This window comes from Myxocyprinus asiaticus, chromosome 48 (genome assembly GCF_019703515.2).
Source record: "Myxocyprinus asiaticus isolate MX2 ecotype Aquarium Trade chromosome 48, UBuf_Myxa_2, whole genome shotgun sequence".
NCBI lineage: Eukaryota > Metazoa > Chordata > Actinopteri > Cypriniformes > Catostomidae > Myxocyprinus > Myxocyprinus asiaticus.
In genome coordinates, this window is record NC_059391.1 from 2,872,243 (window position 1) to 2,890,038 (window position 17,796).

Genomic DNA, 17,796 nt, shown 5'->3' on the forward strand with positions numbered 1-17,796 from the left:
GACTGCGTAACTAGCATTTGGAGTACTTTAAAACGCGCTACATGTAACACAATGGGCCCTATTTTAAAAGCGCTAAGCACAGCCATAAGCGCAAAGTCAACGGACATGAAGTTTTGGTATTAGTTTAAGTCTAGGCGCAAGTGGGTTTTCAGAAATTTTGCGCACAAAGCGCTAATGGGCTGGATCAATTGCAATTTAATTCTGAGGTTTTTCTCCGGTTATCGCACCGTCAGCAGTTTTCTCTTTTCTAATCATTTGCCTTGATTCTAATTCACAGTCTCCACAGTTTTTAATAAAATTACTGAGTAATGTAACTATTTCTTTTACAAAAAACTTCAGATAAATATGCATTACAATGTCACACTTCATACAAGCCCATGAAAAAATATTATCTATTCGTTTGAGAATATTTTGCCAAATAACACGCCGTTCATGGCAATGCAGAGCTTGTCAGAGCAAGCAACCGTTACCAAGGGGGCGGAGCTTAGCGAAGGGTCAATTGTATACTCGATTCCCTATCAAGCACCAGATATAAACGAAGACAGCACATTCATAAGACGTTAGTAGTGTAAATGGACTGTATGCAATGAATTAGAAGAAATATGGACTTCTGTTCTTTTGCACATTAACTGAGTCTTTGTTGAATGTCTGACATTCTGTATTTCTAGTGATACACTTTTTATACACATAGAAAATGTGGTTCTCGGCTCTGTTAAAAATTACAGAGAATGCAAGTGTTATTAAATCATAATTATCAATTGACACACAAATCATAGTTAGCATTAACAGTGACAACTTCTACCAGTCGATTTTGCTTTAAAAATTACATCTATTTAATGAAACACAAAACTTAAATCGTAAATATTTCTAAAATCAAAATAAAGTGGTCAGAAAATCATATAGAACCACCATCTCCCCAGATCCAAACATTTTACCCTCTCAAACTTCTTCCACCGGCCTCTTCTGCAGTGACTTAAAAATCACTCTACGACAACAGGTGGATAAATAACAATACAAATTATATATTATAAATACAATTCTAAATACAAACATAATAATAATAATAATAATAATAGAAAAATAAACCATAACCTCTAGAAAGTTTTACACAAATCTTTTGTTTCATAAAACGGCTACAACTGTGAATGTCAATGAAATAATTTGATCTTCCACTTTATTTTTTAGAGTTTAAATATGATTTAAACTTTATTACCTCCTGATGGTGGAATCGCTGGTGGAAATGCAGGAACTGAATTTAGGCTTGCAACGAGAATAGACGTGTTTCTCAAACATCTTAGCGCAATGACCAATTTCTCAGGAAAATAGCAAATTGCGCTTTACGCCACTTCATTACATAAAATACACCCACAGTTTGAGCACATACACCCACAGATAGTGCAAACACTCCCACCCACGGCCACTTGTGCTTTGTGCTGGCATGTAAATTGCACTCAAAATTAGTGCTTTCACGTAAATTGGATAAGATGTAGCGCACGGTTGTTGTGCATAGCGCAGCACATAGCGCGGTCATGAAAATAGAGCACCACCATCCTAAACGTGAGAGTAACTTCTAAAAGTAGCTCGTATTTCAGTATTTTCATGATATGCTTTTATTTCAGGAGCTAAGGTGTTCAGGACAGTTGTATAATCTTACATATTAAACATCTGAATATGTCTGATACATGTTAAAATAATTAAAAATATATAATATTTGGTTAAAGTTTGGTCTGTTGATACAAGATTTTGTCACTTTGCACATTATTGTCAACAATCTTTTTATTTATTTTTTTGTCAACTGAGTAAAATTGACTAAAATGAATGAATATGACATGATGAAATATTGACTAAATTTAAAGGACCCAAAATTATGACAAAAATTATTGAAAATGAATACTGGTTTCGCTTGTTGAAAAAGATGCTACAACATTGAGTGCAAAGGAGATTTATTAGGTATGTAACTGATGCTTTATCTGTGTATTTTATCATCACACTGCTACAGAGAATGATCAGAAATGTAGTTTAGTCGCTAATAAATCAGCTCAATGAATAGTATTTTCAAGCAAACTTTATCTCTTTTCTTAATCAACAGTGTATAAAATGTGTACAAACTAGATCGTACAATCAACATCCACAATGAAACTTTATGACCAATACCAATTTAAGACATACTGTATATCCATAAGTATGTCTCAGATGTCAATAAGACATTCAGCATATGTCTTTGAGACGTTTATGATTTACAATATTTGCAAATCTGATCTTTTTAAGATATTTAGCAGATGTTAATTAGATTGTGAAGCTTTCCAGAAGAAAAGATCTAAAACAGACATCTCAGAGATATACATGTGCTGTCTTGGATGGTTCTTTAACTGTCACACCCTCAACTGGAAAAGTCAGGGCTTAAAGAAAATCCAGAGCTTTGTACTCAACTTTGTGGTGTCATTCATGTGCACTCATACATTTAATTATTTGCTATGAATTTAGCATTAGCAGCAAAGTGAATCAGACTTTTATAGTCAAAAGTTTGGATACATGAGACTAGAGTTACTGAGCAGCTGAGATTAGAAGCAGGGGCTGACGGAGAATTGCACTCACCCCGTTGCTCTGGAAACATCTGCATTGTGTGCAGTACTGTGTCTATCGCCCCCTGCTGGCACATGAGGTCAACAGCTCCAGAACTGCCTGCTAGTGCAGAGAGAACGCCAAGCCCACACTCCTGAATCTCTGCACTACTGATAAACTAAATACACACAAATAAAATAAAACACTTGGACTATGCTAATATTTCAACAGAACAGGCCCGTTTTAAGTCTGAGGCAATTCTATCTTAAAGGAATGGGTTGAATATAAATTAAGGTGAGTTAGATTTACAAGTGAAGATTATTTTCTGTTAATTAGCACAGAAAATACATTTAACTAGCGCCTATGTTTTCTATAAAATAAAATGCACTTACAATGGATACAAGGGAAGGAGGATTTCAAACAGTGCAGCTTATACATTCTTCTGCACAATAATGAGTATTATTTCAGCTGTAAATTGTTCCAAATTGTCATTATAGTGATAAGACTTTTCTAGGCTGAAGAACTTCCGGTTTCTCATCACTGACGTAAATCTTGTGTAAAAACTCATCCACTTGTAAACTTATGCAAATGCTGCGAAAGTCACAGGGTTTACTGGCTTTACAGTAGTCATGACAGGAGTTGAAATGTTTAAAACTTTGCACAGAAATCTCCATGTAAAAATTATACTGTACATGTTAACATATTTTAGTGTGCTTTAGGGTGTGTTCACACTTGACAGGTTTGGTTAGATTAAAGCGAACTCTGGTGTGATTGCTCTGTTAGTGCGGTTCATCTGAAGTGCAAACGCTACCATCCGAACCTTGGTGTGCACCAAACAAGCAGACCGAGACCCCCTGAATAGCGGGTCTCGGTCCACTTCCAAACGAACTCTGGTGCGGTTTGATTGATATATGAACGCAGCATAGGCCAAAAGACATCTAAATGGACCAATAACAGGAAGTTATTTGCCTTTAATACTGACCTCAAGCATACCTGGTTCTTCTCATCATAGGAGCTATGTTGCCCATTACAGTTTGGTACAGGTGTCGTAACCGCCGTCAGCCGTCCTTGCAGCATATCTTCGTTTGTGTGTGCATTGGAGGAATTCCTGGTGCAGTTTTGACTCCTTTACACATTTTATTAGCTCTTCGTTTGTTCTCAGCTGGTAAAAATACCACCATATATACATATATAAATCTAATGGGTGCATTTCGCCCAGCAGCCAGCATTGTTTTGGATGTTCGGCAAGTTCTGTCGCAAAATATACGTCATAAAAGCTGCCCAATCAGGTTGCGACTTTTTCCTGATGCCTTTTGTTTCGTATCTTTAGGTTCAGTGTTAAAAATGCCAGTGTGAACGCTAAGCGAACCAGGACTAAATGTATCATTTTCTTTTTTTGTCTGGACCAAGAGGACCAAGAGAACTGAACTACAAGTGTGAACACACCCTTAGTGTGTTCTAACCTTGTGTGTAAAGTTATTTCCAATATTACAACAATGTAACGCAGTAACCCTGATACCCTGTAATCTGGAAGATGCTGTAACGCCGGTAAACCCCTGATTTTATTTTGCTAAAATCATGTTAACATGTAAAATGTTAACATCTTGTGGCTATACTTTTGAAACGATGTGTATTTTAATGTTTATGCACTGGCCCCATTCACTTCCATTTTAAGTGCCTTACTGAAATATTGATTTTTGTATTTCTTTTTCTTTAATAAATGAAGTCAAATACATTTTTTAGTGGTAATCAACTGATCTTAAAGCGATACCCAAAAAAAAAAAAAAAAAATTCATGCCATTCCATATGTGTATGACTTTTTCTACTGCAGAAGAAAGTTCCTGTAGCTCAGCTGGTAGAGCATGGCACTACCATAACCAAGATCATGGGTTCAATTACAAGGGAATACACAAAACTGATAAAATGTATACATTGAATGCAGTGAAAGTCACTTTGGATAAAAGTGCCTGCCAAATGCGTAAATGTAAACATAGAACACAAACAAAGATTTGTAGAAGAATATCTCAGCACTGTAGGTTCATATAATGCAAGTGAATGATGACCAGACCTTTGAAGCTCCAAAAATCACATAAAAGCCACAAAAGTAATCCATATGAATCCAGTGGTTAAATCCATATCTTCAGAAGTGATAAAATAGGTGTAAAAAAAGGATGTTCATTTTTATCTGTTTCTCACACCTATTACATTGCTTCTGAAGATATGGATTAAACCACTGTAGTCATATGGATTACTTTTATGTTTCCTTTATGTGATCTTTGGAGATTCAAAGTTCTGGTCATCATTCACTTGCATTGTATATTCTTATAAAAATCTTTATTTGTGTTCTACAGAAAAACAGAAAGTCATACACATCTGGGATGGCATGAGGGTGAGTAAATGATGAGAGAATTTTCATTTTTGGGTGAACTATCCCTTTAACTTCTCACAAAAATAAGGTTTAGCAGTGTAATGCAAACCTTGTTATCTTCCAAGTTGAATTACAGAACTACATTAGCCTGGGTCTTTAATAAGAAACAAAGTGTTTACTCTATTAAGAGCCTCAAGATATACAGTGTGCGCTCCCTCTAGTACACACTGGTTCTTCAGCACCCGCAGGGACACGTCCATTATTTCAGCATCAGCCACTGAGTTGCCATGTTCCCTTAAACTCCTGTCTGCTCGAATAAAGACACACACAGAGTCAGAAATTTGTTACATTATACACTTGATGTATAATTCTATTTATATACATGTATATTTAAATCACAAATAATATATAATCAATATTTGTTCACAGCTTGAATTGCTCTAATGGTAGGTAAATTCCATGTTAGGGAATTTATGTCGGGGTCAGAGGGCAACAATAAATGTGTATTCTTTATAATAAAGCCCTAATAAAACACAAGCTGGCAGATTCAGTCACACGTAGACAAGTAAATCTTCTACCTGGGTTGAGAAGCACTAAACTGGCTCGGAGTCCCTCCAGCTGAACTTCAGGAAGGAAGTTATGAGTTTTTAGAGTGATCAGAATCTGACCAATAACCAGAGCTCCTTCATCTAGACTAGCCCTCCTAGAAAAAGCAAAAGAGGAGATTTAGAGAAAGATGCATCAAAGTTACATTACCAGGATGTGCCTTCAGTTGTTTTTGTCTGCCATATTTGACAGAAGGCATCAGTGTAAATGACTCTGTTGCAAGATGTTTCTTCTTACGCTCCCTGGAAGAGTATGTGAAGCAGTTTGCAGGCACTTTTGCACACATCGCTGGAGCTCGCATGTTTCTTCATCAGATCCATGATGTTGAAATGGATTCCGTGAGACAGCAGCAAAGCTCTTATCCTACCTACAGTCACAAAAGCACATTAAAAATCAATACCTGCAAGACAAAACACAAACATATTCAGTCACTTGCTACCTCCAAGACACATTACTGTAGTGACACTTTACTGTACGAACACTTACCGTATTGAACTGACACTTCATTGTACTGACACTTTAAGATACTGTCACTTTACTGTATTGCCAATTTACTGTACTGTTTCTTTCTGTACTGACACTTTACTAAACTATCCCTTACCGTACTATACTGCCGCCTTACTGTACTATCGCTTTCTGTACTGACACTTTACTGTACTATCACATACTGTGCTGCCAGTTTAATGTATTGACACTTAACGTATTGCCACTTTAATGTATGGTCACTCTCTTTACTGCCACTTTACTATACTGTCAATTACCATCCTGTACTTCCAAGTTACTGTACTGTCACTTACTGTACTACCACATTGCTGGACTGTCACTTACTTTACTAACATTTTACTGTACTGTCACTTACCGTTCTGTACTGCCAATTCACTGTACTGTCACTTACTGCACTGACATTTTACTGTGCTATCACTTACCATACTGTACTGCCACTTTACTGTACTGACATTTTTTGTACTATCACTTACCATACTGTACTGCCACTTTACTGTACTGCCACTTACTGTACTGACATTTCTTGTACTATCACTTACCACACTGTACTGCCACTTTACTGTACTGCCGCTTACTGTACTGACATTTTACTGTGCTATCACTTACCATACTGTACTGCCACTTTACTGTACTGTCACTTACTGTACTGACTTTTTTTGTGCTATCACTTACCATACTATACTGCCACTGTACTGTACTGCCGCTTACTGTACTGACATTTTTTGTACTATCACTTACCATACTGTACTGCCACTTTACTGTACTGCCGCTTACTGTACTGACATTTTACTGTGCTATCACTTACCATACTGTACTGCCACTTTACTGTACTGTCACTTACTGTACTGACATTTCTTGTACTATCACTTACCGTACTGTTCTGCCACTTTACTGTACAGCCAGTTTAATGTATTGACACTTTTCTGTACAGTCACTTACTTTACTAACATTTTACTGTACTATCACTTACCGTATGTACTGCCACTTTACTGTACTGCCACTTTACAGCACTTTGTTTTTTAACAACATTCTGCACAACCTTGCATTTTTATTATACTGCTTCAACTGCTAATTCTCCATCGGTCCATTTGGTTCGTTAGCAGGTTACTGTGTTTATTTGTGAACTATTCTTCCCACGACAACAATATCTGCACAACAATACATTTAATCTGCACTCTTACTACAGTCATTGTATGCTACCAAATCTCATCCACATATCATCTACATATAAACCAGAAGCGACATCTATGATCTAAGTGAAATGAAGAAATTAAATGTTAGCTCACTGTGGCATTGTATTAGCGTGCCTAGAGTGCAGGAAGCAGCATGGACCACCCCCACACATGATGAATGTAAGAGCATTGCAGCCATGATGAGTGTATGAAGAGGAGGCCTGAGTTAAAGACACAGAGAAAAACGACCTGTTTGGAAATCATCATGAAAATGACATCACCACTATGAGTTCATTAACATCTGACAGCCCACATTTACTTATTTATTTAACTTACTAATTTAAAGCATTGTTGGCATTAATTACTCAACTTTATACATAACAGCCATACACAGCTCAACATAAATACAAAATTAAATAAGAAATGAAACAATCATTGAAAAATTTGGTTCTCAATATTGGTTATTGGATACTTAAATATAGAAATTAACCAATAAATCAAAGCGCATAAAATGTCCCCTTTAAGGAGTGCTAACCTTCCTTCCAGTTCCACATGGATGGATGTTCTGCCATGCAGCAGCAAACTGTTTAAAGCCCAACATGCAGCTTCCTGATTAAACAATGTGAAAATAGTGACACATTCATTGTAGTACAAACCAAAAATATGAGATTAGATTTTTTTTTCCACATTGCATGCTCAAGCATGCTCTGTCACCTGCACTGTGATGTCTTCTGCATGCTTCTGTAAAGCTGTATAACATGCCTCTACCCATATCAGTGTCTCCTCAGCTTGGGCGGCCTCATTCTTTACCAGCAATTTCTGTTTGTGTTCAACCTCCTCATCCCACTCTCTGTCGAGTCCTTCATTCTGTACTATACACTCAGCTACAAATATTAGAAGCATCATGCAAACTGCTTACTAACAGTGACAGGCAACTGTTGTAAGTAATGCAGACTAAAATCTTGCCACAGCTTTTTGACACAGGTTGATGAATTGATGACAAAAAAAAAAAAACTAAAAAAAAAAAAAACTAAACTACAGTAGTTATGGAACAGTTATTATTGTTCCATAACTACTGTAGGGTTTTTGTTTTATCTTATTTTATTTTTGTATTTTTACCACAAATTTTCACAATCCAATCAATACTTAATGGATAAAATGAAGTCCTTTCCTATTTTTTTGTTTTTAATATCCTTTTTCACTTACAAATATGTCATTTTACACAAATACAATGAATGGGATGCAACATCATTTCATGTTGACTTTAAGGGTGATCTCCAAGGGGCATAGTAGCCCATTATATATCATATTCACTCACCTAGTGCACTCAGACAGGAAAGAGCAGTGACCTGCACTGTTGCATTCTCAGGATAAGAGACACATGCTTTCATTGCCACTTTATGAACCTCATTAAGCACGAGAATATTGTAGTAACTTTCTGTTGAGAGTCAAACAAAACAAATAAATCAATCATGACTCCATTCTAAAAAATGAACAGCATTTTCTCACAGAAGCATTTTCCAACTTATGAGAAAAGCACCTGACCTTTGACCTAGCCTCACCTGATGTCAATTTCAGCAACAAACAGCACCCAGCCTCCTGTATTGCCTCCGAGTCGAGCCACGTGACCATGGCCCGGCAGGTCAGACTGTAGCATTTCACTGTTTTGGACATCAGCATCTCTACATTGCTGGCTAGACCCGAGAAAGAAAGTCTAAATAGTACTTTAAATCCTAAGTAACATGAACTCGATTGATCAGTGTGGTGTACAGTACCTGGATCAGCCAGTGGTAGGAGGACTTTCAGAGCCTGCAGAACTACATTCTCACTCTCCATGAAGATTCTGAGAGCATTGACAACCACCTCATGATCTTTCTTCTCAATGAACTCCACCAAATGATCTTCTGAAACTGACAATCAAAAAGCTGAGTTAGTCAAAAGCCAACAAACACACTTATTGGCATTTTTTTAAGGTAACATCACTATTCCTATTGCTCATAGTTAGTCACTGTGGTATGAACAAACCCCTAACCCTAAGTATCATTATTACCATTAGTAGAAACAGTTTAACCTTCCTGGGCTGTTTGGTCATTTTTTATTTTTTATTTAAAGATTTGTCAAATCCAATAAATAAATCAGCCACAATGCAGAACACACACATATACACACACACACACACACACACAGAAATTAAGAGCTAGGACTATAAAACATCCAGAATGCAAAAGACACACACACACACACAAATGAATTGGTGAGACTCTTAAAACAGAGCTTTTTTTTATTTAATATGTCAAATAATAAATCAGCCACAATACAGAACACACACACACACACAAATGAATGGGTGAGACTAACACAGCCAGAAGACAGCGCACACATGCGCACACACACACACACACACACACACACACACACACACACACACTAAAGATCAAAAAACAAAGTCTGAGTCTGACGCCAATGTATATGCTTAGGTGTGGGAGCTGCACCTTCCAGACAAAACACTGCATCTTTCTGTTATTGGAGAGGGTCCCCTAATGGGGACTGCCATGTTAGGATCGCACAACCAGCTGAATACTAACTGCTTGATCTCAGCAACCACCCTGTTCCTGAACACTTTCACTCACTGATTCAATTAATCTTGGCTGACTGTGAATAGCGAATTTCTACAATGATATTGGTAATTGAAAACTACTGAGTTTGAATGATGCTGCATTCACACCACTAGGTGTCAGTGTAAGTGAAAGTAAACTAAATTTACTTTACTGCATTATCAAATTCTTCTCTTTGTAACACAATGATCAGGTTTGACTGTAAACTTAATGTGACATTACTGCAAAAACTGACACTTCAAAATGATAAAAAAATTTTTTTATCACTGACAGATAATAGTTTGGTAAATGTAAAAATATACTGTACATCCAAGTGCACTTTCTATCTAATAGAATAATCTAATCTAAATCTAAAATTAGATGATCTAAAATTAAATTAGAACAGCCAATCAGACCACACAGTCTCTGCGGCCATTTACTGGTTATTATTGTCATTAGGGGTGGGTAGAAATATAAATTTTCTGATGCATCGCAATCTCCATTTGTACACTCTCGATATCAATTTTTAATCCCAAGATCGATCTTTTACTCTATGCGCAATCCTCCACTAAAATGTGAGGATATCACTCGCATTTGCAACCAAATTTTGCACTATGCGACTTAATTTTATATATTTGGCAACTGGCTGGTAAATGTTTACATTTCAATCACCAGTAATTGTGTAGTACAGTAGTGATCTATTCAGCAGCGAGATCCTTTCACTGCACGTTGAGAGTAAACGTTTTTCCATGTAATGTGTCCAAAGACGACATCCACGCGACCCATTTGTCATTGAATAATGCCTCTTTTAATACCCTTTCCGTTCTCTACAGTCAGTTGTTGAACAAAAACAACAAAAAATAAACATTTAATTCTAATCACTCATAGCACGGATGAGATCAAGCCATTCGAGTCTCTCTTGTTAATATATGCTCATCTACAGACGCTCTTTACAGAAATGCCGGTTTTGTTAAAGAGACAGTACCGGTTTTAGCATGTGTTGAACAATTCAATGTAAATATTTTTAAATAGTAGAACTTTTGCAATTAAACAATAAAAATGTAACAAAAATAGTATATGAAACATAATATCTTATTTATTGATTGAATACATGGATACAATGTGACCAAAATAATGAAAAACTAATAATATAATTAGTCAAAATAATATTTTCATAACTTACCTATTTAGAAGGTCCCTTGTATAATAAACACCATTAGCTGTGAGATAATTTCTTTCATATGTAAGCAAAGTGGACATTAAAACTGAAATATACCCATATGAATCAATATCGAATCAAAAGCTTGTGAATCGGAATTGAATAGAAACATCTGTATCAACACCCAGCACTAAATGTTATGACATTATTATTTTTTTCTCACTAGATGTCAGCAATCTGCCCCCAAAACATAACACATTTTTATATTTTCTTGACGTTTTAACTTATAGAAGTGTAGGTTTTTACTGAAGTGAAATAAATAAATTTGCTTACTTACATATGCAAATTAATGCTGTAATTGAGAAATGTACAGGTAAATACAATCTAAATAGCATAAAATCCCAAAAATGCATAAATTTACTGTTATTACTCAGGGAAGAAGAAATGTTATCATTTCTTGTTTAAAAAAACAAACAAAACCTTGTACTGAAAAAGAAACCTGTACTGTTTCCGGTCCATGAACAGCCAATTGTCGAATTTTATCAAACAACCCAGGAGGGTTAAAAACAGGATACAGGGTTTATTCAAATCCCTAACACGAAGTATGAGCAATAAGAATAGTGACACTTTCCTTATAAAACACCATGTCTATTAGCTAAATTTAAGAACAATACAAGTCTATGTGAGATGTTCACAAATATGTGTTAACTACTCTCTATTTGAGTGTGTGTGCTGTTACCTCTCTGCAGCAGTAGTTGTAGAGAAGCACATCCCTGCAGTTGAACCTCCACACTGTCACTGAATGACCTCATCGCCTCCAGAACCAGAAGAAACACATCCACTTCCTCCTCATCCAGAACCTGCATCAGAATCTCATCTGACCCACAAACACCAAACACCCACATCAGACACTCACAACCCTGAAACATTGGTTTCACTTCAAAGAGGGGTGGGTGCTGCTGTTGCATCTCAAGAGTCAAAACTACAATAAACATAGTCACAAGGAGCGATTATCAAGGTCAAAGCATATGCCTGGACAACATGACCAAAATAGCCAAATTTGAAAGAACAGATCCTGTGGATAAAGTTGTTTTGGTGATGTTTCAACTTGCTTGATCACAGGTGAACCATTACAATTTTCTTAAGTTATAGTGCACCCTATCATTGGAAACGTATGAAATTTAGCTTGTGTCCTAAGAATATCCTCTGAGCCATGCGTACCAATTTTGCCAAGTTTGGGGTCTCTATAATTTATGGTCTGTAAAAACACAATAGGGTTTCAACTAATGCATAACAATCCACATGAACTCCACTCCGCATATGTGTTGACCCTGTGTATCTATTGCAATTCATGCATGCAAGCTTCCGGGTATCCAGAATTTCTAGTATGTAAACGACATAATGTGGAAGAAAGTTTCACCTGACTTCAGTAACAGAGCCAGAGCTCTTAGGCCCACCATCATCATCTTGGAGTCCTTTTGATACATGGAGAGCACCTTCAGAATCTGCCTATGAACACGCATGCATTCTTACATAAGATTCAACCAACACGGACACACAAAGCCTTGCATGGAACCAACCAGAATTCTTTCTTATCTCTAGGAATTCTTTCAGTAGGCTATTTCACTTTCAGTTTCATGCAATGAAGCAGAAAGTAGGCTATTGTGATTTTAATGAAGTTATATACAGTATACTTTTACGTTAATCTGCTAAAGTAACTTAAACTCTGAAGTTACTACAACAAGTCTATAAACATATTTTAGACGTACTGGTTCACTGCTAAAAACTGATAGTCCTCTGGGTTGGTCAGGCTGTCCCGTGTGGAGGGGCAGATCTCCATCAGACGACACATCAGAGACCAGCCCACCTAAGATGAAAACGACAACAAATCACTGTTTTCAAAGACATCCAAAGATATTTCAAAGACATATCGGATTCCAAATAACCTTTTCTTAATCGCTTAAAAATTTAAATCAATTTTAAAAGCAAAATGGGCACCTCTGAAAGTGATGTTTAGCTCAAAAATAAAACTCCACTGGGGGCCTGGGTAGCTCAGCGAGTATTGACGCTGACCATCACCCCTGGAGTCGTGAGTGCGAATCCAGGGTGTGCTGAGTGACTCCAGCCAGGTCTCCTAAGCAACCAAATTGGCCCGGTTGTTAGGGAGGGTAGAGTCACATGGGTTAACCTCCTCGTGGTCACGATTAGTGGTTCTCACTCTCAATGGGGCATGTGGTAAATTGTGCGTGGATCGCGGAGAGTAGCATGAGCCTCCACATGCTGCGAGTCTCCGCGGTGTCATGCACAACGAGTCACGTGATAAGATGCGCAGATTGACAGTCTCAGAAGCAGAGGCAACTGAGACTTGTCCTCTGCCACCTGGACTGAGGTGAGTAACCGCGCCACCACGAGGATCTACTAAGTAGTGGGAATTGGGCATTCCAAATTGGGGAGAAAAGGGGATTAAAAAAAATAAAATAAAACAAATTCCAGTAATAATTTGCTCATATTGTTCCTAACCCATATGACTTTTTCTTTCATGGAATTCAAAAATGAAATGTTTAGCAGAATGATCAAGTTGCTCTTTTCTGTACAAAAAAAGTGAATGGTGACCAAAAGAGTGCATCAATTCACGGCCACTTTTACAGCGGTTTTGATTCCAGAAGTATTTTGCCCATTTTGTTTTTCAATATTGAAGCAATACGAAAGACATAACTAGATTTAAAACATTGGAAATATATGAAAAGTATTGATTTTGATTTATTTATTTTTTTTAAAGCTGTTGATAGTATAGAAACAATATATTTTAAGTTTATTGCAAAATTCTCATCTGTGTATATAATATATAGAAAGAGAGTGTAGCGAGACCGACTCGATTGTGTCATTCACAGTGCGTCAAGGGAGTGGACAGTCGCTGCAGAGCTCTTTTGGTGCACTTTGTTTGGTGCGATTCTGACTGGTGGATTGTCAGGATTATGGGTAGTGTAGTTCTTCACCAGGAATTCTGCTATTAAACATTATTTATTTTTAAGTTTTTTTAATAAAGTTGAAATACAGCACACTGATGGCTTCAACAGAAACATACACAATAGATTAACAACCTCGGAGCTCATGATAGGTCTGTCTTTAAAGGTTTATAAGTTACTTTAAAAATAAATGTCTATGGAGAAAATTAATGTAATTTTTACTTCCAGAACCAGACTGTTGCACACTATAGCTGTCAAGCTCCAAAAAAAAAAAAAAAAAAAAAAAAAAAAAGTTAATAATAATAAATTCATACAACTTGACACGATTCATGCTTGTGTTCAAGTCAAACGTTCAACAAACGTCAGATGCACCCCGTTTGAATGTGCTCAAGCCGCAAATGAGATTTTGAGAAAATGAATGGCTTTCAATTTTCTGTCTGGTCCAAACACAAAGCTATCGTTTGACTTCAGAAGACTTGAAATATTGCGCATGAGTCAAATAAACTGCTGTTATTATTATTATTATTATTATTATTATTAGATGGTGCTTTTTTGTCATTTTTTAAGCTCGACAGCTCCAGTCAACATATACTTTCTTCGCATGGAAAAGAGCAGCATGAACAGCCTTCCAAATTTCTCCTTTTGTGTACTACAGATGAAAGAAAATCTACAGGTTTGGAGTGACGTGGGGGTGAGTAAATAAGGATGGAAACTTTCCCTTTAAGCTGAGAAAAACTTGTAGGTGTCATTTTCAGCAGGTGTCTGTGCTTGTGTAAAGAAATTATGGTCACCTCCTGAACTTTGCTGTTGAAATGTGAGGACAGCACCAGCATCAGGGGCACGTGGACATTTTTATCTGCAAACAGCTCAACTGCAGGACAAAAGAAGAACACAAACCTAAAAATATCTCAGCAGATGTCTCATTGGAAAAAGCACAAGGGCAGGGAGACTGACAGTTTGCATTACTGACTTTGTGTATATGAAAATATTAAGACCTTTCAGGTATCCATCAGGTACAGATTCAGTGATCTGAACTCACCACAGTCATCTGTATAGGACAGGAACAGAAGATCTTGAATGATCTGAACCAAAGTGCCCAACTGCTTTCCCTCCTGAAGATTCAATCTCACCAGCAGCTTCTTCAGTCTGATGCTTAATTCTTCTTTATCAGCCATGATCTTTCTCTATCTGATATTAGACACGACTTTAACCATCTCCTATTACTCATTGACCATGTGGACACAATGTTTTTTCAAAGCGCAGGAAGTCTTCTTCCACACTTATGAGTAAATACTGATCTGACTAATATAAAGTTCCTGATTTGAGTTTCAGTGGTGAAAAGAAGAAATCTCGGTCATGTTCGCTGCTGTGGTCCGCACTGAGTTATTTCATATAAATCATGACTGCAAGAATTCACCAACTTCCTGTTTGAGCACAACAGAGCGAAAGTAAAAGGGGATTGAATCTTCTCGCCAAACTGACGTCGAGAAGAGCTTTATGACGGTAAGTTACAATGGGAAAACAGACATATTCTCCTATTCTTGCTGTTTCGCGTGCATATGTTATGCGACATGCATATTTTCTCTCATTATTCACGCTGCACTCTGTTGCTACAGTAACAGATCTGCTAGCGATATTTGCATATAGGAAGTCGAACTGCATCTTGTTTGATGAATCAATAAGAGTCTGACCATAAAAATTAAAATGCGTTTTCAGACTCCTTAAATGTCTTTACACAAATCAGTGAATTTTGACTCACTTTTTACTTCCTATATTTTTGTAGTATGCACTATTACACTGCAAGCACACAATATCGCAGCGACATTAATGCGTTCATAATCAACTGTTTATGCTGCACGCGATACTGACTGTCGTTGATTTACACGCGTGCAGAAGATATAGCTACACTATATTGCCAAAAGTATTCGCTCATCTGCCTTTAGACACATATGAACTTAAGTGACATCCCATTCTTAATCCATAGGGTTTAATATGACGTTGGCCCACCCTTTGCAGCTATAACAGCTTCAACTCTTCTGGGAAGGCTTTCCACAAGGTTTAGGAGTGTGTTTATGGGAATTTTTGACCATTCTTCCAGAAGCACATTTGTGAGGTCAGACACTGATGTTGGACGAGATGGCCTGGCTCGCAGTCTTCGCTCTAATTCATCCCAAAGGTGCTCTATCGGATTGAGGTCAGGACTCTGTGCAGGCCAGTCAAGTTCTTCCACACCAAACTCGCTCATCCATGTCTTTTTGGACCTTGCTTTGTGCACTGGTGCGCAGTCATGTTGGAACAGGAAGGGGCCATCCCCAAACTGTTCCCACAAAGTTGGGAGCATGGAATTGTCCAACATCTCTTGGTATGCTGAAGCATTCAGAGTTCCTTTCACTGGAACTAAGGGGCCAAGCCCAGCTCCTGAAAAACAACCCCACACCATAATCCCCCTCCACCAAACTTCACAGTTGGCACAATGCAGTCAGACAAGTACCGTTCTCCTGGCAACCGCCAAACCCAGACTCGTCCATCAGATTGCCAGATGGAGAAGCGTGATTTGTCACTCCAGAGAACGCGTCTCCACTGCTCTAGAGTCCAGTGGCGGCGTGCTTTACACCACTGCATCCAACGCTTTGCATTGCACTTGGTGATGTATGGCTTGGATGCAGCTGCTCGGCCATGGAAACCCATTCCATGAAGCTCTCTACGCACTGTTCTTGAGCTAATCTGAAGGCCACATGAACTTTGGAGGTCTGTAGCGATTGACTCTGCAGAAAGTTGGCGACCTCTGCGCACTATGCGCCTCAGCATCCGCTGACCCCGCTCTGTCATTTTACGTGGCCTACCGCTTCGTGGCTGAGTTGCCGTCATTCCCAATCGCTTCCACTTTGTTATAATACCACTGACAGTTGACTGTGGAATATTTAGTAGCGAGGAAATTTCACGACTGGACTTGTTGCACAGGTGGCATCCTATCACAGTACCACGCTGGAATTCACTGAGCTCCTGAGAGCGGCCCATTCTTTCATAAATGTTTGTAGAAGCAGTCTGCATGCCTAGGTGCTTCATTTTATACACCTGTGCCCATGGAAGTGATTGGAACACCTGAATTCATTATTTGGATGGGTGAGCGAATACTTTTGGCAATATAGTGTACTTCTCGAGATTTAAGTTTGCAACGTAGACCAAAGTCCGATTCTTTTTGTCGAACCAGTTCGTTCGGACTATATTCGTTTTAATGAACCGAGTCATTTCAGTTCCCGAAACGGAGGATTGCAAGGGGAGAGTAATTTATATTCACGAGGAACGCGATCTGATTGGACGTTTCAGTCATTTTCATCAGGAAAGCACTACCTGATTGGTCGGAGAAACTACAACCCAACCCTAAACCTACTTCTAACAAATCAGGTAGAGTTTTACTAATAAATATTAAGGACTCTTCCTCTGCCTTCCTATGTTTCAGAAATCCGGCCATAGCCCAGCATTTTTCTGTTGTTGTTGTTGTTGTTGTTTTTAAAGGTGCTGTAAGTGATTTTAGCATTCTGAAGCTTTCACATGACTAAACCGTTGAATTAGCCACGCCCCTCATTCCAAAACCCCACCCTCCAAAGATTATTTTGAGACCAAAACCGAGCAAAAGAGCAGCATTGTTTGTTCCTGTGGCTGTCAAATTCAACAGTGGCACAATATTGTGGAAACATTATCGATTGACTGTAGGGCTTGTAAACGGTTTTCGGGCAATGCCCAATATCAGATGATCTTTTATGGGCTTAGATCATATATTGGTCTATCACTAGTGTTTATAGTATTTAATAGTATTTAGTATTCATATTTGTTTCATAGGTCTTGAACTGTGAGGATTTGGAAC

The 17,796-nt window shown here is 37.8% G+C and overlaps 1 protein-coding gene across 1 annotated transcript in view; it reads right to left on the reverse strand.

The window, feature by feature from the left end:
• The window catches only part of LOC127437221 (leucine-rich repeat serine/threonine-protein kinase 2-like), a 72,553-nt gene extending 57,446 nt beyond the window's left edge, over positions 1 to 15,107 (reverse strand). The window contains exons 1-15 of the mRNA XM_051692017.1: positions 14,971 to 15,107; positions 14,723 to 14,802; positions 12,735 to 12,832; positions 12,386 to 12,474; positions 11,705 to 11,842; positions 8,988 to 9,122; positions 8,775 to 8,906; positions 8,531 to 8,650; positions 7,927 to 8,096; positions 7,748 to 7,821; positions 7,327 to 7,433; positions 5,774 to 5,903; positions 5,509 to 5,633; positions 5,110 to 5,237; positions 2,596 to 2,740 (exon numbers count right to left, since the gene is read on the reverse strand). Of these exons, the coding sequence (XP_051547977.1) occupies positions 2,596 to 2,740; positions 5,110 to 5,237; positions 5,509 to 5,633; positions 5,774 to 5,903; positions 7,327 to 7,433; positions 7,748 to 7,821; positions 7,927 to 8,096; positions 8,531 to 8,650; positions 8,775 to 8,906; positions 8,988 to 9,122; positions 11,705 to 11,842; positions 12,386 to 12,474; positions 12,735 to 12,832; positions 14,723 to 14,802; positions 14,971 to 15,106 (1,807 nt within the window). The 5' untranslated portion in view covers position 15,107. The remainder of the gene's footprint in view (positions 1 to 2,595; positions 2,741 to 5,109; positions 5,238 to 5,508; positions 5,634 to 5,773; positions 5,904 to 7,326; positions 7,434 to 7,747; positions 7,822 to 7,926; positions 8,097 to 8,530; positions 8,651 to 8,774; positions 8,907 to 8,987; positions 9,123 to 11,704; positions 11,843 to 12,385; positions 12,475 to 12,734; positions 12,833 to 14,722; positions 14,803 to 14,970) is intronic.
• Between the last annotated feature and the right edge of the window lie 2,689 nt (positions 15,108 to 17,796).